The sequence below is a fragment of the Thermobia domestica genome, chromosome 16, assembly GCF_964235325.1.
Source record: "Thermobia domestica chromosome 16, izTheDome1.hap1.1, whole genome shotgun sequence".
Lineage (NCBI taxonomy): Eukaryota > Metazoa > Arthropoda > Insecta > Zygentoma > Lepismatidae > Thermobia > Thermobia domestica.
This window is the reverse complement of record NC_137469.1, coordinates 104,311,381-104,333,601: the sequence shown is the minus strand read 5'-3', so window position 1 is coordinate 104,333,601 and position 22,221 is coordinate 104,311,381. Positions and strand designations below refer to the sequence as shown.

Here is a 22,221-nt window from a genome sequence, read left to right as displayed (position 1 = left end):
TACTCGAGATATAGTAAACCCTTGTAATTCGGCTGAGAGCTTTCGCGAAATTAATTTCTTTTATATCGTATTCTAATCATTATTGATGATAATTAGAAGCTTAAAAAGAAACTGACTACTATAGTCAGTGTCACTCGCAATTAGAGTTTTATAATTTTTTAAAAGTAAACATAATAATATTAATAATAATAGTAAGAGCGTTGACGGTACCATTTCTCAAGTTTGTTTCTAGTTTTAACGTACCTTTAAATAGAAAACCATTTAAAGCTCTATATGATATCCGAATCACAAGTTCTCATAGGACCTGAATCTCTTGTACAGAAAGTAAAAATATGGATAACAAGAGATACATAGCTTTGATCGAAATTTCTTCGCTGATTTTTCTGGTAATTTCTAAGTAATATCCCTATTTTAAATAATGCTATTGAAATAGATTACGGTAGAAAATGATCATAGCGATACATAATAGACCGAAAGTGAATTTAGGAGCATTTATGGTATTCCAGTGCACCGTATTCACGAAGGGATTTACCGAATGTGTACATATTATTGGGATTGTGTAAGTCAAAATCTAGTCCCCTTCAGCATTAAGGCCAAAATATATTAGTTCTCAATACCATTTGTGAAAAAGCTCTGATATTGCTCCAAAATTACTGTATATAAAATGGGTAACACATCGGTATTGAACGGAGGTTGTTCCGATATCCCATCTCAATAACAACAGTATCAGCTGAATAACAGCGTGATAATTGCTCGCAACATTGGGGTTAGCATTACGGTAGCTTTTTCATTCTTATTTTTAATTTCCACGGTTTTACTAAGTATTGTTTGGTTGGGTCGATTGGAGTTTAGAATCTCTTTCAGCATCGAAGCTATATGAAACGTGGACCTACAGCTTAGCGTGGAATCCGAACTACGTGAACTCCCGCCAGGAATCGAACTCGGGTCTCCCTCACCTAAAGCTCGTACGCTAAATATATTGCCATGAGGGAGCATGCTTTACCGAATATGTCTTAAGGCAAGGAATAATTCACACATCACATTATATAAGCCTTTAATTGTCCCTAGAACCTTCTGTGAAAATACTAATATTTATGCTAAGTCAGTCAATGTTTCACTTAAAGGAACTGTACAAAACTTTTTAGATGTATTTATTTCGTTAGTGATACGTTGCTAATAATATCATTTTTTCTTCCCTAGAGGTAAAGCCTATATCGCGTCCTGTAGCGCGTAAGCCGCTTCCTGTTCTTCTTCCACTGACAGAGGAGGGAGCAAGTCCATCAGTGATACCGACCATACTGGAACAACTGTTGGATATGGCAAATGAACCTTCTTCATGGACAGCAACAGAAAAACATAATTCATTCCGTACTCTACAGAAGGTATGAGTGCTGGCAATTCACTAATTTTGTTCAATATTACATTTCCTTTCATTTTGTCTTATATAATACATAAGTATTTCGGTTATGTATTGTATTGACAATTTATTTTTTCTTCTAATAAGAGGAAGAAATAGCGTCCGAAGATATTATAATAAGTTAATATTCGTATTGTGTGCATATTTTAATGAATGAAAATTACACATTTCTTACATGTGTTTAAATTGTTTTTCACACCATATTTTGTCTTGCGTTGCTGTAGCCTTCCGATTGTCTATGTACAGATGTTTGTTGATATCAAAAAAAAGTTCGTTTACATCCTTTAGTAACTTTTTTCCTTAAACAGAGTAGTGTGGTCTGAACCCGTAAATTTTATTTCTAGGCAACTGAAGAATAACTTGAACCACTTAAACTAAAATAAAAAGTGCACACTTTTGGTGTGAGGGATCCCTGGTTCAATCTCAGGCCAAATGAGTTTGTGGTGGACAACATCGTGTCCGTGGTTTTCTTTGAGGTTCTCCCGTTTCCTCCTAAATTATCGTTCCACCAATTCTTTCACAGTCATTCACAATCCACCTCCTTTAGCTTAAATGCCATAAGAGTAGGACGTCAATGTACAAATTTTACATAATGTCATTTTACCAATGTTACCATAGCATATAGCATGATTCTGTGTAAATCCTATTTATTTCTTTATTAACCTTTAAACGCCGCACAGTGGGGCGAAAACGCAAAAAGCTGGCCAAAATATGGTAGCTATATTCAGATTGAATGAAATTTAGTATTAAGGGGTTATTGAGGTTGCTGATTACGATTCTGCAACTAACGTTGAAAAACAACAAAATGGCGGATCCAAAATGCCGGAATAAAATTTGCAACAGTCGAAAAAGTCGTAGAAATGTTCTCAAAAGTGGCGATAAAGGGGTTATTGAGGTTGCTGATTACGATTCTGCAACTAAAGTTGAAAAAAACAAAATGGCGGATCCAAAATGGCGGAATAACAAGAATGTCAACATACTTCATAATTTTCACAATGTATCTTTAACAACATTCACTTTTTTCACATATTTTGATGAACAATTACTTGTTACTTACGTTCTTATTTATTAGAAATGTATTATTACTTAAATGACACAAATTATTGGTATTTGATTCGGTTATGATAACTGCAACGGCTTGTTACTGTAACATTAATAAGCAATAATTAACATCAACACGCTTCGTAATTGGCACGTTTTGGCAGCTACGTTTTTGTCGACAGCATTAATTAATTTTCAGACTACCATTCTACAAAATATGAACGTGGTGCACGAGGGTGCACATAATGTTTTCAACGCTTTAAGTTAATAAAATATATAAACAATGTGAAAATTTTGCCTGACTTGCGATTCAAATTATAAATTATTACATCATTATTATTAATTTTTCACTTCATACACTTATTTTACTCACCAGTACGATATAGGAAAACTTTACAGATTTAAAAACTATGAACGCGTTCGAAAGTCAACGGACGCGTCACAATTCTTCTATTGTTCTCTACGCATTGGACCTGCTGAAGGGTCTACTTAAGAGTGGCTCAGGTAGTCGGAATAAAGTTAAAACCCTACTCTATTTATGGATTTGGGCCCTCCTAACATCACTCTAGCCAACTACATAAAAAAATCCTATATTACTAACTTTCGTTTTTTTCACTTTTGGCCAGCTTTTTGCGTTTTCGCCCCACTGTGCGCCGGCCAGGGATTTCAACGAAATCGTAGACTCTCACCTTAGGGGCCCTAGTGCCCCCCGTAATTAACACAGAGTCATGAATCATACATCGTTGGAAAGCTTTTGGATCGCAAATTTCAACGAAATAACACTTGTACACCTCCCGCTTTATTCATAGAAGGAAAAGAAGAAGAAGAAATAGAAAAATAAAAAAAAATAATTAAAAAGTAGAATTTGGGAGGTCGTGGCAACCCTTACAATCACCTTACGCTGACAAAATGAAGCTTATGTGTAGGCAAGACACTTGTGACAGCAATATGGAAACATGATAGCCATTGCTGCAATACAAAGCGAGAAAAAAAATTCAGAACCAAATATCTAATAAAAACGCCATGTATATCTTTTTCGAAGGGCGGTTGAAAATTTTCACGTTGTCAGCCCTGGTGAGCCCTCTAATTATCACTGAGTCATGATTCATACGTCGTTGGAAAGCTTATGGATCACAAATTCTGAGGTAACACTTGTGCAATTATCGTTTCATTCATAGACGAAAAAGATGAAGAAGAAAGAAAAATCCGGAAAAAAAATTAAAATATATAATTTGAGACCTTGGCAACCCAAAATTGGTCAACTTTGAACCTCCCCTATTCCACACACATAACCAACAAGTACTTTTGCGGGACATTAGCGTATAGTGGACTACTTTATTGTTTCGTATATCAATTTTTATGACTGTACCCCCAATGGTGGAAGGAGGATGCCCCCCCCAAGAAAACTTAAAAAAAAAAAAAAAACTATGTTTCCGTCCCTCTGCCGTGACACTCTCCACAAACATAAAACACATGTCCTTGGAAAGCTTCATCCTTCGCGAACACATTGATACCAAAATTATGTTCATGTCTTAATTAGGGGCTGAGCTATGATGGTTTAAAGCCATGACGCACATGTGCGTCAATAGGCGTTTAAATGTTAATATTCATTTATTTTGTTATTTACTATTAATTATATTTTCGTTCTAACGATAGGAACGAACATATTTCTGATTTTTGTACAGTTTTAATTTAAGTAAATCAATTATTCTTCAGTCATCGTGAAATAAACTCTGCAGTGTTTATACCACACTACTCTTTCGGCCCTGGCGGTAACATATGTGTACATCATATTTTAAGATTAATATAATTACTCTGGAGGATTCAAAATGGTTGGGTTTTCATGCCAGTATTCTTTGAACCTGTCGAAATCACTTTCCGCTATTTCTCTGATGCTTTCATCTGTTGTCCAAAAGCTACGCACATTTCTTGTAGAGTACCTGCAGGGACTATCATGATGGACGAAGCTCAGCCACGTAGGCTGTTTTATTTTTGGCGAAACAAACTATTTGCAATAAATCATCCTCCTGCTTTAGTTATGTTTTTTGAGTTTCTAAACTATGTAGATCACTATGATCTTTTCGATTAATGCCTTTTTGATTTTACATACGTATTTCAACCCTAATGCACGCAAAGTTGTACGTCCATAATTCCCTCAATATGTAAGTCAAAAAGAATAATAGGACAAAATAAAAATAAAATCAGTGAGTGAACAAAAAATCAGGGCTGAAAGGGCTAAGAAAAAAATCACTACAGAGTGTAGAAGACATTTGATATCAACAAACATTTGTAAATAGTCCAGCGGGAGGCTACAGCAGAGGAAGCAGAAATAATCTGAAAAATAATCTAGACGTCTGTAAGTAATTTCCAATTTTTATTTATCTGAAGATGTATTTTAATACTTTTATATTTTGGTTAATAAATAATAATGTAGATGAAGTGAATCAAAACAAAACATTGGTGTAGTAAAAGCAAGTAATAACGAAGGTAACGAGGAATTAAATATATATTAACGGTGGAAAAACATGACAGTAGTCTGTACAAATACCAATTGTTGCGATCATTATAAACGAAATTCAAGAAAATCTATAAAAAGATAACTTTGCCTGTCGTATTATGTTGTAAAAAGTTGGTCACTATGACATGGACACGAATATAGACTAAAAAGGAGTTTCAAGAACAAAATTTTGAGGAAAATACTTACTGGAAAAAGAAAAATGAGTGAATGGATACTTTGTAATTAATATGGGCACCAGCAAAAATAGATATGTATATTTCACATGTTATTTTGTTAATAGCTGAGTTATTCTACCGAAATTCACCCGATGGTAGTTTTATGACCATTTTTAGAAATACTTATGTTTTTTCATATCAGCAGGTAGCCAGAAACTCATCAAGGGGGCTCACACAAGTATGTATGTATATATAGGGCTCTCTGGCGCCTAGATAATTTAAGGCCAAAACATGTACGACAATGTATCAAATTAATCGCGAGCTAGAAATTTTCGGTCGTCATTGAAGACTAAATATTTTAGTTTGGCAATAGACATTTGCATCAATTACATCTGTGCGAGTAAAAAATAGCGACCAAACTCTCTGGTTTGGCTACTGGATTCAGACCTAAAATTTCATGTCCTGCCCGTAATATATAGCAAAGAATTATATCGAAGCCATTACATATACCGGCCTGGAAAGGTCAGAAATATAGAGTTTGAAAACAAAAGCTAACCACATACAGGGCCGAATCAATACACTCTGGCGCCCAAGATTATACTTCAGGAAAATATAGTTCTTGTGTTGTAAATTACAATGACCAAATTGTTACCGACAATGGATTCAACATTCAGTCGTGGCTACACAAAATATCATTGTCAAATGCGTGTTGTATACGGCAGGATCGTTCGAGAAGAGAAAAGCGTTGTAATATGGAAACGCCCATACAGGAAATTTCTAGTACAATAAATCAATTTATTGTGTAATATCTAAGGTCTAAGAGAGTGAAAGTCAAATATGTGGCTTTAGGCTCCAGCAAACTTAGCGCAGGCGCTAATTTGGGCCTGACCACTATCATTAACAGTGGTGTGCGCCACAAATGGCTGGGCAGTGTAATATTCAGTATCAGCTTTCTTTAGTTACACGATATTAAGAAACTGATGAAATTTGCTAACAAATAGAAAAAGAAATACTAAGCCGCCTTTCGTTACAGTTCATAAAGGTCTATGGCCGGTTCGTTCAACTGGGTGATGAGTCTTCAGCGCATCGCCCTCAGTTTCTGGCTTTTTGGACTGGAGTTAACTGAGGGCGATGCGCTGAAGACTCATCACCCAGTTGAACGAACCGATGACTTCTATGAACCTGTAACGAAAGGCCGGCTTAGTATTTCTTTTTCTATTTGTTAGCAAATTTCATCAGTGGTTCGCTTAATATCGTGTAACTAAAGAAAGCTGATACTGAATATTTACATGCCCAGCCAAAGAAAAAGTTTGTGGAGAATTCAACGTTAATATAATGTTCTGATGCGGAATAGGTTGAACATGTCCGCAAATTGCAGCATTGCATCGTCGACAGCGCTGTGGAACAGACTGACAAACATGCGATATGGTTTCCATTGGAAAAGATTCACAGACAGTCTCAGTCGCCTTTCTCATGATATCCGATGTACGTGGTTTTGTGGCGTAGACAGTGTTCTTTACAGTTCGTCACAGAAAGTAGTCTAACAGCATAGATCGGCAGATCTAGGTGGATACTCGACATTTCTTCATCGGCCTAGCCATCTCTAAACAAATGTTTCATCCAGGAATTATCGCATGTTTCGATGTTAGTGTGGTGGTGCGTCATCTTGTTTGAAAAAAAGTCTTCATCTGGGTACAGTTGATGAACAGCTGACACATTTTTTCCTGCAAAAAGTTAAGGTACTTTACACCTGGCATGTTCGTTTAGAAAAATAGCCAGACAAGTCTGACAAATATACCACAACACACTGATAACCCAGGAAAAATTAACAGCTCGTCCTTCCATAACATGTGATTATCTCTTGCCCAGTATCCATGGCTGTGGCGATCGATTTCCATTTAGTTTAAAAGTGTCCTTATCAGACTAAACAATGAATTCAGTCAGCTGTTCATTATCACAAATCCATGCACCAAATTGGAAATGTCGATCCGGATCGTCCACATTGATTGCGTGAAGCAAATTGAGGATGTAGAGTTTCCACTTGAAGGGTAAGGGGAAAAAAGAAGGAATGTCACAAAAATTCATTTTCGAGAAAACTGCGATTTAATATTGAAAACCGCATAAGAAGAATAGGCTTAGTTACATCTTTTGACCCTTTTTACATGGACATTTTTACATCTACGTATTCATGGCATATACAGTCAAATACTACCAAGATTCACTAACAGATAGGACAAAGGACCCGATAAAGCACTCACATGGACATTCCTTGTTTTTTCCCCTTACCCTTCACTTTACTTACTTTAAAATGCGGTGAAGAGTTGCTTTGCTTTCACATGATTCACACGAAGCTTGCCTTATGGACTTCTGAGGTGACCTTGTGAAAGTTTGTAATACTACTTCCACTCCTCTTTCGTTCGCTACCGATTTCTTTCTGCCACACCGTACCTTCTTCAGATCACAAACAATTCCTTCCTTCTAAAACTTGTGTGTAATTCCATAATTATTACACGTGACGATAGCGCGGTATCAAATTCTGCCTGCCATCGTCTGTGCACTTTTTCATGTTCTCACATTTCCAGAAATACTTTAAAGTCCAATTTCGTTGCTCAAAGAAGATATTCCCAGCCACCTTGTCAATTATTTGTCGCTACTAGAATCTGAACTGAAAATAAAAGAGAAATAAAAAATGAATGGAAAGAAAAAACAAATAAATGACTATACACACTAGTCATGATAGGTCCTAATAATAATAATTTGGTCAGCTTGTCCTTAATATCTTCTCTGTTATTAACATTCAAACAGTGTGGGTCATTCTGTATGCATTTCATTTGAAGATTCGTTTTCTTGTTTAATACTTTCTATTCGCAACCATAGTTTGTAAATTTTGGTACAGAGAAAGAGATCGAAAAGATAAATACCGGATATAACTAATATTTTGAAATCTTATGTAGGGTTAAATATAGAGCATCTGGGAAGTAAGATTTTTGACCTTGACTATAGATTTTTTTAAAGATGAACTATAACAACGGGAACATAGTCAGTGAACCGAACTCAGAAGCATACATGGCCATATCTGACACACCACAATGATGATTTCTAAGATCTTGTTTTTCATACGTTTATAGGTAGTGTGAAGAACAATATACATCCATATGTGAAGTTCTCAACTGAATTCCTTTTTTTTATTCTTCCATGGGTTTGGCAAATACATATTTTGAGACACTTCGAATTGAGATTTGTAGTATTGCAGTAGATGTCAGTTTATTGCCTGTGCAGTAGTGTTTGTTTGATCACTGTACCGTTTTTTATTTGTGAAATACTGATTTTACTACAATTTGGCACACTGTGCTGGAAATACGGTCACCATGGACATATACAAAGAAATCCAATGTATAAAATCGCACTGACTACCTGAAAAACATAAGAAATTGTATGTAAACTATCAGAATATTTAAAAATGGTAATGCAACCCATTTGTGGGAAACAGGCTGGTACTCGGTGAAATGATCCAACATCCGAACAAATTAATCAATTGCAATACATTGGAACTTTCAAGTTCTGTATGCAAAATTGCATTCTCTCTCTACGTCAAAGGATATTTAATTAAAATTGGTCGACCTGTACTGAAGGTGTTGATAAAACAATATGTTAGATTTGCATGCCCAAGTTTGCTTGTGACTTCAGGTAATCGGATATTGTACGGGTCGTAATTCTTGCGGCGTCTTACATGGATGGAACACTGCGTTTACATTAAAAACGTGTAGTATGCACAGAGTTTTGCTTGAGAACACTAGGTAAGTCAAGATAATGATGAGAGGGTAATACTAAAACATCTTAGGGAGGGAAATCCTATATTGTGCTTCAAGTTACAATGTAATGCCAGACTTTTGTTTCTAAGACGGTGAACTTTTGGGTTCCTTAAACTCATTAAGTAAATGAATGTATTTCCTACTTCATTCGTGAAGTTTCTCCCATGTTAAAATTAAATTTTTTCTATTTCAGACCCTTGCCATGGAACTAAATGAAGCTTCAGAAAACAAACCTGTTTTAGGAGTGACTGTGAATTTTATTAATATGATGCTAGATTCCTCAAAATCTACCAAATTTATGGATTCTTTGATTGGAAAACCTCAGTACTCTTGTCCGCTGTTACGTTTGATGACAGTGGGCGTGGTAAGTTGTTACCTTTAAATTTTATTATTACATTAATGTTTACTTGCTGCTAGGAATAACTAAGAAAGAAACTGAGGTAAAGTTGTTCGTTTTATATTGCATTCAAAGTTTGCAACAGTTAATAGGAGTAATGAACATAATTATTATGTTATCTGTAAAGTTATATGGATATTTTTACTGTTAACACACAGAATTCTCATTTATTGAATGATTATTGGTTAGCTATTTTAAGTTCAGCTGAGGTTAAATAAGATAATACTTTCTGATATAACGAAGTGTACATATTTTAGGCATTCCAGATACTTTTTTTTTCTTTGCAAAACATAGTTTGAAATAAGTACCAAAAACCCACAAAACAAAAGCCATTGGAACCTTGTGTGCCATATGAATAATTTGGCTTTTGCAATTGACGTGAATAAATTAGACAAAATTAACGAATTGGGAATTGCTGTGTTTCAGGATTTAGAGTTCAGCAACTGAATTTGCTATGAACTATGTTTCGTTCTTCGTCGCAGTTAGCAAGGAAAAGGAAAGGAAATTTACGATTGATGTATTAAAAGTTGCGTTGCAACATCTTAGTTTATATATATATATATATGTCGAGTTTTCGTTTATATGGCTCACTTTCTTCGTAAGTTGATATCTTTTACTTTCCAAAGCTATGGAGAAAATCTGCAGAGAGTATCGAAAACTTTTCTGTACATTCTATAACTCACTTAGTATATTTAGTCACTCATTTAGTATATTTTACCTGGCCACTTTTCTTGATGACCACTGGTCCCTAAAAGGGAAAGGAAAAGAAAATTAAGCACAATTAGTAATGGTTTCTTACTTACAAGGACATTTTATGTTGCATGCAAACAAATATTCATGTAAATATTTACACTAGCTAAAAAATATTATCCGCCGGTTATCAAGAACTTTTGTTTTTGTAGTGCGTATAAGGTCTTGCTTCATTTTGAACTCAGTATTGATCACGAAGATTTATGTATAACATTACACCATATATGCATGAAAATAGGTACACATTGTACGTATCATTGTCCATTTACAGCATTTCCATGGGTGATGCAATACTTTTGGCCGGTAGTATATATATATATATATATATATATATATATATATATATATATATATATATATATATATATATATATATATACAGCGTGTTTCAAAAGTCCGGGAACACTTTTAATATTTTATTGTTGGCAAACTAGTAACATTGGAAAGTAACGAATTGCATAATTGTAAAGGGTAAACTGTAAAGTTTGTTTTAAACAATGCTTATTTCACAGACACTCTATGTGGGAACCACGTGTGACCCTATAAAATGTCTACGCGATAATCCAACTCTTGCCACACATGACTCAACATGTCTTCCGAAACTGTTGCTGTTGCTTGCTCAAGTTTTCTTTTCAATTCCCTAACATCACCTGTCAAAGGAGGGACGTATAGACGGTCCTTCACGTACCCCCACAAAAAGAAATCGCAAGGGATGATATCTGGAGACCTAGGAGGCCATTTGAACACGAATTGGTCTTTTGATCCACCACGACCAATCCCACGATTTGGTAGCTCTGAGTTCAGATATGACCTAACATCACGGTGAAAATGGGGGGTGCACCATCCAGCTGAAGGACAAAGTTCTCTGATTCAGTTTGCAACAATGGCAATAACCAGTCCTGCAACATGTGAAGGAAGGACTCTCCATTAATAGTTTGTTCTTCAAAGAAGAAAGGTCCATACAGTTTCTTGTGGGACATGGCACAGAAAACATTTACCTTTGAAGAATCTCGCTCGTGTTCCAAAATTGCATGAGGGTTTTGTGTTCCCCAAATTATACAATTGTGCCTGTTCACTTTTCCACTTGTATGAAATGTTGCCTCGTCTGAAAAAATGATTGAATTCACAAAAGCATCCTCTTTGTCCTGCAATGCACAACAAAACTGGAATCGCTCCTCTTGGTCTTTTGGATATAACTTTTGCACTAACTGTAGTCTTTATAGTTTCATGTTTAACTTTTTACGCAAAACACGCCACACAGACGTTGTTGACATTTGCAACTCAAGTGAAGCAGTGCGTAACGATTTTCTCTGGCTCCTTGTGAAAGCTTCTCTCACTCGTTCAACGTCATTTGCACTCACACTTGGCCTACCACTTCTCTTTTTGGCACACACACACTCTGTTTCAACGAACTTCTCATGCCAATTGTAGATTGCCTTTCTTTTTGGTGCTGCTTTACCGTACTTCAACCTAAATTTTCGTTGGACATCTGTTGCACTCTTTGTTTTGTCAAATTGTAGGACGCAGAAAGCCTTCTCACCTCCAGAAAGCGCCATCTAGATTTTGGTACCACCTAGTGGCGATACATGGAACTACACGTTACACCTGCAATGAAAAAAAATTACAACTTCAATGTTTCAAATTATTTACTTCGTTAGTTCACAAAGCTAGTAGTTTGGCTACAATAATTTTTTGAAAGTGTTCCCGGACTTTTGAAACAAACTGTATATACGAGGGAGACGCTAGGCAAAGTAAAAGAAAACTTAAATGTAAAGAATTAGAGCTTTTAATTAAGCACAGCTTTACACTATAGTGTACAGCGGGTCGAAGACTTGAGCAGAACAACTAATTTTGTTTTTAACAGGAAGCTATAACGTAACAGTTTATAAATAAATTCGTTAGGAAAAAAAATATTCAACATTCACGTGCGCTATTATGATGTTACTCTCATTGTTACTAGTTTTGATTTGTGTATTTTTTTCATTGTAACATTGTTGTTTTTTCTCATGTGAAGCGTACTTTCTTACTTACAGAATAATTGGAATCCGGCTTCTCCTGATATTGTATCTGGAGTAGAAAGAATTAGTCGAATAATTTTGAATCATACCAGCGAGAAAAGATCTCCATTAGCTAACATTTTGAAACACTTCCTGCAGAAGCATTCTTTGAATATTTCCATAGGTAGTTCTCAGGAAGAACAAGTGCTACCAAATGATCCATTGTCAGGTAAAAAGAAAAAGAAAATAAATAAATAAATAAAATAAAAACTACTTACTTACTAACTAGATAGTTAGAACAATATTATTTGAAAGTTAAAAAATCAGATTAGTGATTTATATGTATAATCAATATATAGGGTGAACCATTTTGAAATCTCTTTGTAACTTTTAAACTGATAGATAAAAAATTACGAAAATTTGTGCGATTGAAATATCTACAGGGGGACATGGTTTTGACATACTCTCCAATAGCAGCAGGTTAACCGTGGTGCTCAGTAAACGTAAAACTGTATTTTATTATATATTGTTACTAGAACGTAAGTTTCTTGCTACAATCAAGTCATATTTTGTTTCATAATTGGAAAATTCAAATTAATTAGATACACTAATGTCATTAGTGTTCCCCTTCCCACTTCAATGCCTATAAAAGGTTTCTGTTGTCTAATCTCATATAAATGCATTGAAATCTTCGGAAGTTTTAATGTTATGCAACGTGTATATATATAAAATCGGTTATACAGAAAATCCTGTGAAAAATATTTCTATCCAACAATTGGTATCTTTGTCCTAGGGAAAATACGTAGTCAGGATGAAAGAAGCTTAGACATATAGATTTTCTGAATTCTGTAATTGTTAGGAATTACTTTGAAATAATACATCCTAAAATTCTGCTTGCGCACTTATATATTGAAGATACGCACTTACGTATCTTACATATTGGATCCCTAGGGATATTGTTAGCAAACTGATTGGCCTATTTACAATGTCACAAAAATTAAACAAATAACAAAATCTCTGGAACGAGCCTGAGATTCACTGAAAATGTAGGGGAAGACTTCTTAAGAACGAAAGGCAGCAAAATTTTAGGTTGGTTGGTTGGATGTGAATTGACCATCCCTTTCAGTAGCGGGGCTGTATGAGACCTGGACCTATAGCTTAATCTGAAATCCAAACCACATGAGCTCCCGCCGAGAATCGAAGCCGGTTCTCCCGCGCAAAAGGTACGCAAGCAGAATTTTAGGATGTATTATTTCAAACTAATTCCTAACAATTATAGAATTAAGAAAATGTATATGTCTAAGCTTCTTTCCTCCTGACTTCATATTTTCTCTAGGACAAAGATACCAGTTGTTAGATGGAAATATTTTTCAGAGGATTTTCTGTGTTGAAGCATAGTGACACAACAAACAAACAAAATCTACTTACATCAAGAAATCGTAACTCTGGTATATAAGTAATAGGACTTGATGTACTGACTTAATTAACAAATTGTCTAGCCAGCCAGAATAATTCGTAGATTGTGATACCATGGAATGTAGAAAATAAGTTTTAGGTTCCAGTTGCGAAGCCCGTTTTATACTTTTACAGCTCGATACAGTTTGTATTTTCAAAGTTCCTATGTCCACATTTTTAAGTTCATATTTTTCAAGAGTTGATTGTACTAAAGTCTAGTGTATTAAGTACCAATACAGAAAAATGATAGAATCACAGAGGAAAAGCTGGCCACTGGAGTAACAGGAACTCTCACCCCGACCTCTCACCTGTCGAGTGGATATTCTACCAAATCGGGCTACAAATGACATATAACTGTTAGATTTTTCTGTGTTGTTCTGTACTTACATGTATTCGAGAAAATAATTTAAGTATATATATACTAAAAGTTTCCGCAGCTAATGAATTGTTTCTAGAAATTGTCAGCAAAATGACTGGTCAGGAGGGCTTAAAGAGAAAACGCCAAAAATACACACACACAAACACATGATGTGTAGTTTAATTAGTAGAACATCCGAGTAGTAGTTAAAAGATTATTCTAACAAAAAGTAAATTTACTTTTCTTACAAGTAAGTAATGTAATCCATTTCATCTTATTACAGATGCATTGATATATATATATTTTTATTCCAGTGTTGCGCAGAAGTCCCCAAGCAAGGTTGGAGTATGTTGGACAACAGCTTTTAGACGAAGGCCTAAGAAAGAAACAGACTGATCATTTGGTGGAGGCTATGTCGACACTTCTCCTGGAAAATACACATCTCCAGAAAGACGTTGGAAGTTTATCAGAGAAAGAAAGTTCAGAAGATGACCCAAACAAACGTAGATTGAGTGTAGTTAGATGGGCTAGTAAACCAGATCGAACAGGTTTATTCATTGACTGGTTAGGTTCTTTTGAACCGGAAATGATTGGATCTTGTCCTAATCTTCAGGTAAATTACAATTTAATTTCATTAGAATTCTTTATAGATTGGACTGCTGTCGTAGTGCAATAGTTTTTGGCGTGAGTGTTCGCAGGATTAAACCCTGTGTCGGATACCAACTATAAATATGGTTCCGATCTCACTTTATTACTAGATTCGTTCCTAATTTAGGTATTGCATAAGGACGTATAGCAAAAATCGGATCATTTATTTGCTCAACAGTATTTAAGAAAAAAGAAAGGTTCTTGAAAAATTATCAATAACTTGGATATTCGAAGGATATGATTTTATTTGGATATTTGAGGAATATAATTTCATCGAGAGGAGTTGACGAAAATTTAAATCAGATCTTGCAGTTTCTATTTGACAGTTTAGAACTTATCAATTAGGCCTAATTGATCTAAAGAACCAAAATTTGCATATAGAGTTCCAAGTGGTTCAAATGTAACTCGTTCCCCAATCAAATAATGAAAGTGACTTCTTGGATTTTAATATTGAAGCATTTTGACCCTCCATCTCTTTATCGGGAAAAAAAATATATTGTCACATTGCAAGACTAACGCCGAATTCGGTGGATGATTCATGTGTGACAAACTTTGTGATATCCAAGTTACTTCACTATCGTATGAGCAGTACCAACGCTCATATTCAGTTGCTCCAGAGAGAACAAATGCCCACTCGTTTATTGAAGTGAATTGCTTCATTCACCGTTGTACGGCTATCGTCTGTTGCAACCATTTGGATTTGGCCTAGATGGGGCTTGTCTATTACTTCTTCTCGTCCTTTGCAAAACATGCTGGACCAACCAATGACAGTTATTTTGCAGACGCATGCATCACCATACACATTCTTCATTCATTTAATCACAGAGGGTTGACATCTTTCCACAATGAGAAATTTCAAGATCGCCACGTTGCTCCTATTTTGGAGGAATTTTGGATAACGAATGGCATCTTTCACTGTGTATTCCTGAAGAGATACGTAACATACAGAATTAGTATTGTACATTAACTTGTACGCTTGTTAGTACATAGTATTAAAAAATCACATCAGTGTATTCTCACGAGGTATGCTGTGCTCACCAAACGGGACTCATTTGAACGTCTCTACACATACATACAATGAATTACTTACTAAACAGCAGTGAAAACAATTTCACACAGTAACTAATTGAATATTTGTTTTAGAGTTTCCGTAGAATTGCATATATCAGGGTGAGCTAAGTAATCGTAGTTAAGAAAAAAAAAATGTTATCCAATGTAATTAACCCTAAAAGTTGCGAATTAAGCTTTGAATGCTCTATAGTGTTAGTAAAATCAATAAACCTTATAATAACGTCAATTTATCGTAGTCAATTGGGTTCTTTCGAAATATTTTTTTAAAAAATTGAAAGTCACATTAAATAGCATTCGTGATGTTCATAAAAAAAAGAAGTGCACTTTTGCGGTGACCACAACATCGACTTTTGAAAAGAATTCTACACAGAAACAACAGCCATTTACATCAGTTGGCTCTTACAATATGAATCACATAATTAATAGACCGAAAAGAACAGCTCAGTATTCTAAGACTGCAATAGATAATGTCCCTACAAATATATCCATAGGTAACTTAAAAAATGATATTATTATTAGATTACCAGACCACGCTTGCCAGATAATTACAAGTGGTAATATAGTCCACAAATTAAATAACGGGATGTAAGACTCTTTAGTAAATAATTTTCTAACCAATGATCCTGTGAAAATCACTGAACATTTTAATGGGTATTACACAAATGTAGTCGACACTTTAGTGAGGCGGAAAATCCATCATGAAGAGACATTCGAGATGCTAGAATCAAGAATTTCTCGAATCAGGAATATCACTTTCCTTACTCCAACTTGCGAAGGGGAAATATTAAAAGAGCTAAATAGTTTAAGGGATTCAAAATCAGTTGGCGATAATATCCTAGTGAAATTGCTTACACAAAGTTCCTAACATATCCTGGAAGTTATAACTTACTTATTTAACGAATGTATGGAAAACAGAATTTTTTCCATCATAAGTGAAAATAGCAAGAGTTAAGGTAGTCTTCAAGACAATGAGATAGGAAGCTTACTGAAAATTATACTCATTTCCTTATTACGTGTCTTAAGTAAAATTTTGGAAAAGTTAATTAAAAGAAGGCGAATGAGTTTTATAGAAAAGCGTAAAATATTAGTCCAAGAAAATGATTTTACATTCAATAAATACACAATTACTGCTCCTTACACACTAATAAACAATATATTAGAAGTAATCGATAACAAAATGATGACTGAGAATATTTTACCGCTTAACTAAATTAAGTGACCTTAAACCATAAAATTCTGCTAAGAAAGTTAGAATGTAGAAGACAAACAGTAGGAATAACTCACATGATAAATGTAGGGAAAACATATCAATGAACTTACAAATACAAAAGCCACGGAGTACCGTAAAGATTAATGCTTGAGACTTTTGCTGTTTCTCCTTTACATGAATGATCTTCCAGCAAACGCAAAAACCGTATGAACTGTACTGTATGCAAATGATATTATCCTGCTTGTTAAGGGGAGAAATATAAAGGACCTAAAACAAAACATCATAAATGACAGGCAATATGAAACGGTGGTTTGAAGTAAACTGATTGATATTAAATGGTCAAAAACACACTATGTATTCTTCCACTCCAAACAAAACAGAAAAAGCCAAAGAAGTATTAATTCAACATAAGCCACTTCACAATTTTGTGTCAGAAATTACATTTTTGGCTTTGAAAATAAACGAAAACTTAGATTTGTCGAACCATATACTATCAACAATGCCAAAAGTACATTTTCAACAAGATCACAAAAAATTATATGATCTTCGAATTTTAAAAGAAAATTTAAATATAAAATCCGTAATATAAGTCTATTACAGCCTAATTCACTCATTATTAAGATGTGGGGTGGTCTTCTAAGGTAACGATAATAACAGCATAGTCATTTTCAGAAAACAAAAAGAATCCGTATAATCGCTGCATAAACCGCACGCATACATGTAAACGGTTATTCAAAAAATGGGGAACGCTCACTGTTCCATCATTGTAATCCTAGAATTAGATGCATTCACCAAAAGACAATTGACACTAACAGTAATTGAGCACACCATAACACAGGAAATAGAAATCTATTAAAACCTACTTTTAGCCGGTGCACTTTAGTACACAGAGGTCCACGGAACACAGAAATCAATATTTATAGCCATCTTCCTGCAGACTTCAGAAATGAAACAAATATTGTGCGTTTCAAGAGAACAGTCAGGAATTTCTGTTTTTATTCGTTTTCATGTATTAAATATTAATATTTTCGTTTTTTCTACATTTAATTTTGTTTTGTTTAATTAATATGCAATTTAATGCAATGTGTGTGTGTGTGTGTCTGTATAAGCAACTACAGTATATTGTGTGTGGAAAATTATTCTTGAACTGTTGTAAACAGTTGTAAACAAGTAGCGCCAGCATAATATATTTTGAATCTATGTATTCTGAACTAAACCTCCGAATACCAAATAGCTTGGTTACGCGAAGTAAAATATAGAAATAAATAAAAAATATGATTCACTACTCACTGGTAACTAATTAATTTTTGAGCCAAAAATCTGCATCATAATAAAAAGACCGGAAATTAAAATAATGAATGAAATATAATGGTATACACCTTATTATTTTTTTTTAAAGATTTCTATTTTATCACAAATAGATGGTTACTTATAATTACCTCAGTTTGTTACTTAACGTTCTGACAACACTGATACAATCTGAATTCGGAAAAGCGATAAGAGAAGATGATGTGGTAACACAAGTAGTCATTCAGCGTATAATTGAAATGAGATTAACTTTACATGGTAGATTATAGAGATAATGTTAAAATGAAGTAAGTAACAATGCAGGAAAAGGAAAAAGGTAACTTGAAATAATTGTATTTACTTAGAGAAAGTAAATGACGCATTTTGAATTATTATTTTAAAAGTGGTGGTATGAATCTACCTTGTTTATTGTGTTTTCCGAAACAGTTGACCTGAACGGTTTCAGTCACTTATTCTGTGATCTTCCTGATCCTCGGCCAAGTAGGTTTGTGGTGGACTACATTGTGTCCATTGGGTTTTCTCGGGGTATTCCCATTTGCTCCCACATGATCATTCCACCAATGCTTCCATCATCATTCACTTGCCTTAATCATCTGTCTCCCTTAACGTAAAGGGCATAATCGTGGGACGTTACACAGAAAGATTTCATTTTCTGTGATACTTCTCAACAGGTGAAGTCAGTCTCATGAAGGTCAAACTATATTATGAAAACATTTTGCTCTTTAGGTGAGAGAGTTCTAAAATTGATAGCTGGCTTCTTGTTAAACTTCTTGTTTTAAAAAGACCATTAAATACAGCCAGTTTTAGAAAAATGTGCAGATGTACTGTTTTCTGTTTTCTAATTGCCCTTTCTTTCAGTCTTTATTTTGAATATAAGTGTATTTTGGAACGAGGTCACAGCTTGTGATCGTAACAATATAAGTATTAAGCTGATATTTTTTTCTCATGTTTTTGAGAAAAATATCTTTAGTGAAATGAGAGTTTTAAAACCATAAATAGTTTAATCCAGTGGTTCTCAATCTTTCTTTGGCCATAACCAACCTAAGCCTCTCGAAATAATTGTCCCCGACTGTAAACACTTTTTTCTTGTAGTACCCATTTTAATCAAAGGGTATGTGACTGAAGGAAATAAATGTGCATATATTTACTACATATATGTATATGTTATAGTACATAAAGCACTAAAAATGTTAAAATACTAGAATAGAAATAACTGGAAAAATAGAAATAATAGTATTGTATCCTTTGAAAATCAGAAGGTGTTTGTAATAAGGTTTCTTTCCAAAACAACTAAAATATTACTACATTGGTTATTAGGTATCCATAGAGGGAATAGTGACGACGCCTTTTATTTGTGATTTTACAACCGAATTCGGTTTTTCTAAGTCATAATCGTACATTATATATTAGATATAGATAGATAAATAGATAGATATAGATATATATAAATTTTCTGGCTGTAAAACGTGTGAAACCGATTGTAAAGACATCAATGAAAGGTTCTTCACCATTGCTTTTATGTTTATATAAATACGACTTATATATATATATATATATATATATATATATATATATATATATATATATATATATATATATATATATATATATATATATATATATATATATCTGTGTCAAAAATAAAAATTATTTATTTATTTTTACATCACTGTATTTATTACATTTTAACTACCGTTTTTAATTTTGTGAATTGTTTAACGTATCTCAATTTTCGAATAGTCCTGAAGCGGGCGTGTACGCCGCGTTGGGAATCACAAGTTTAATCCTTAATCATGTATTAACGGCGGAATTTAAATTAATTTCTAATTAGTTTCTTTTTCATTTTCAGATGAAATTGTTGTTTTCGAAAACTGGAAAAGAATCAGATGATAAGCCAGCTTCGCATTCATGTCGACCATATCTTCTGACTTTATTGACACATCGAGCTAGTTGGGCTACTTTACATTCCTGTGTCGAGACTTTACTCAAAAACTGTAACACGGAGTAAGTAAATAATAGAGTAAAAATAATTTATTTATTTATTTTAGATGTGTGGTTCATCTCTGTCAACCTCGACTAGCATTTTCTTACTGCTTATATCAAATCTGTATTTCTTAGGATATACAGAGAAAAGGTATCTTGCAGCACTTAAAGCAATAAATAAATTGTTTTGTAGCCTGTCCACTTCTGAAACGAGGTACTTTAAGTATAAAACACTATATACTGAATATAAAATGGTTTCCATATTTATCAAACTAGTACTGTTTGCTTACCCATTGACATTGAACAAGATAGAGGTTGTAAGAAGTTTATCAATTCCGCTGCTACGGAAATTGTAGTACATTGTTGATAAGTGTAGTATTTTCGTGTTTATTGTAGTTAATGATACAGTCCTGTTGCTTGTCTGGGCTGCATTCATCCAGATTCAGTCTGGGTCCTTGGTTCTGATGTAGTAGGATTCACAAACTTGTCGTTGTATAGACGAGGAAGAATATTGCAAAATATTTGTTTTATGCTTGGATTCGCTTAGGTATTTCGATAATTCTGAGACTGCTAAATTTTTCTTAATCCCTCTAATGTAATTTCGATTCTAGTATCGATGTTTCTCTTTACCATTCCTATAGGTTTGGTCACGATTACGTACTACATCGTACATATCGGTTATTTTTCTAACTTTAAAACTGTTTTTTTATTACTTTTTGCATTCTGTGGGAAAGTCTGGACCATAACGAGAAACACTTTTTTTTTTCATTTTTTTAAATATTGCCGTTCCCTGTAAATGATTAGAGCTTTTTCGTTCATTTATGTAAAAAGTAATTACTATCACCGTTTTGGAGATCAGTTTTGTAAACAAAACTTAATTGTCTATCAATATCGATGTTTTGTGATCATTTTTGTAAACTCCACATATTTGACCTTATTTGAGTAGAATGCGCCATCGTTTAACTCGGTTTTCTTTAAATATTCATGTCGAATTAATCTGATGATGATCATGTCCAGAAAATCGATTTTTTGTTATTTTCTAGTTCTGTGGTGACATTTTTGTAGAGTGAATTTTGTTAAACTTTGAAAATGGATTCTGTAGATCCTTGTCCTTTTTGTAGACAGAAGAGTTATCTGCTTGCTTATAGAGTCAACGAACTTGAATTTTTCTTGGAGTATTTTGCTTTTGTAGTGATTCATTACAATATTTGACAGAAGTTAGGAGATGGAGCTGTCCATAGCTAAATCCTCTCTTTATTTGTAAAAACTATTTTCAGAGGAATAGTAGTTGGTGTAAAGGCAACCCTAGTCAAAGTTGATAAGAATAAAGTCAACACAGTATAGTCATTTCTTCAAACGGTACATCGTATCACACCGATATAAAATTTTATTTTTAATGGAAAATAATGGGTGAAATGTATGCATTAACTATTACAGATAAAGTATTGCTTGTCGGATTATTATGCTTATTATTAGCACGTCTCTCTTTTGATATATGGGAGTGTTCAGTGAAAAAGAAAGGTACTAAAATGGAACACACGTTAAATCTGTACAATGCTTGTATAGAGATGAGTGAGTACCTTTGGAAGTTTTCTGTCTTTAAATTACGCAGTGATATGCTGATGACAGGTTAAGCATAGGTATGCATACGGATAAGGAACCTCCAACGAAAAATATTCTTTGTCTTTTCTTTCGTTGACAAATATATTTGTATATTTTTGTTGTAGATACGATCCATCGGCTGTTCTGGATTTTCTCTGGGCCCTGACGTGCAATCCAAAACTGTGGCAAGGTCAGGATAAATACACACCTAAACATCGTTCACCAGAAGATGTATTACGGTTACCTCTTTCACAGGTATATAACGTTTAACTCGTAATGTGTTACTGTTTAAATATTCATACTTTTCTCATGTGAAAAGTACCCGATTAAAAAGTATCTGGCATGTTAAAATCAAAGTTGCTTGACCGTTGCATTTTGCGTAAATCATCTCTTATTCAATTTAAGCAACTAAGTGTATATTTTTCTCACTTAAATCTTTTTTTCTAGTTAGGCAGTACTGCTAACATTAAACTAAAAGTTAACTTGCTGCTAGGGGAGG

General features: G+C 34.1%; 1 protein-coding gene across 3 annotated transcripts in view; it reads left to right on the top strand.

Annotated features, from left to right (window-relative positions):
* IntS1 (integrator complex subunit 1) overlaps positions 1–22,221 on the top strand; it is a 105,108-nt gene that overhangs the window by 62,282 nt on the left and 20,605 nt on the right. For all 3 annotated transcript variants that reach the window (XM_081742886.1, XM_081742887.1, XM_081742888.1), the window contains 6 exons: positions 1,201–1,382; positions 9,137–9,307; positions 12,124–12,316; positions 14,215–14,513; positions 19,987–20,141; positions 21,848–21,977. In XM_081742886.1, the coding sequence (XP_081599012.1) occupies positions 1,201–1,382; positions 9,137–9,307; positions 12,124–12,316; positions 14,215–14,513; positions 19,987–20,141; positions 21,848–21,977 (1,130 nt within the window). The remainder of the gene's footprint in view (positions 1–1,200; positions 1,383–9,136; positions 9,308–12,123; positions 12,317–14,214; positions 14,514–19,986; positions 20,142–21,847; positions 21,978–22,221) is intronic.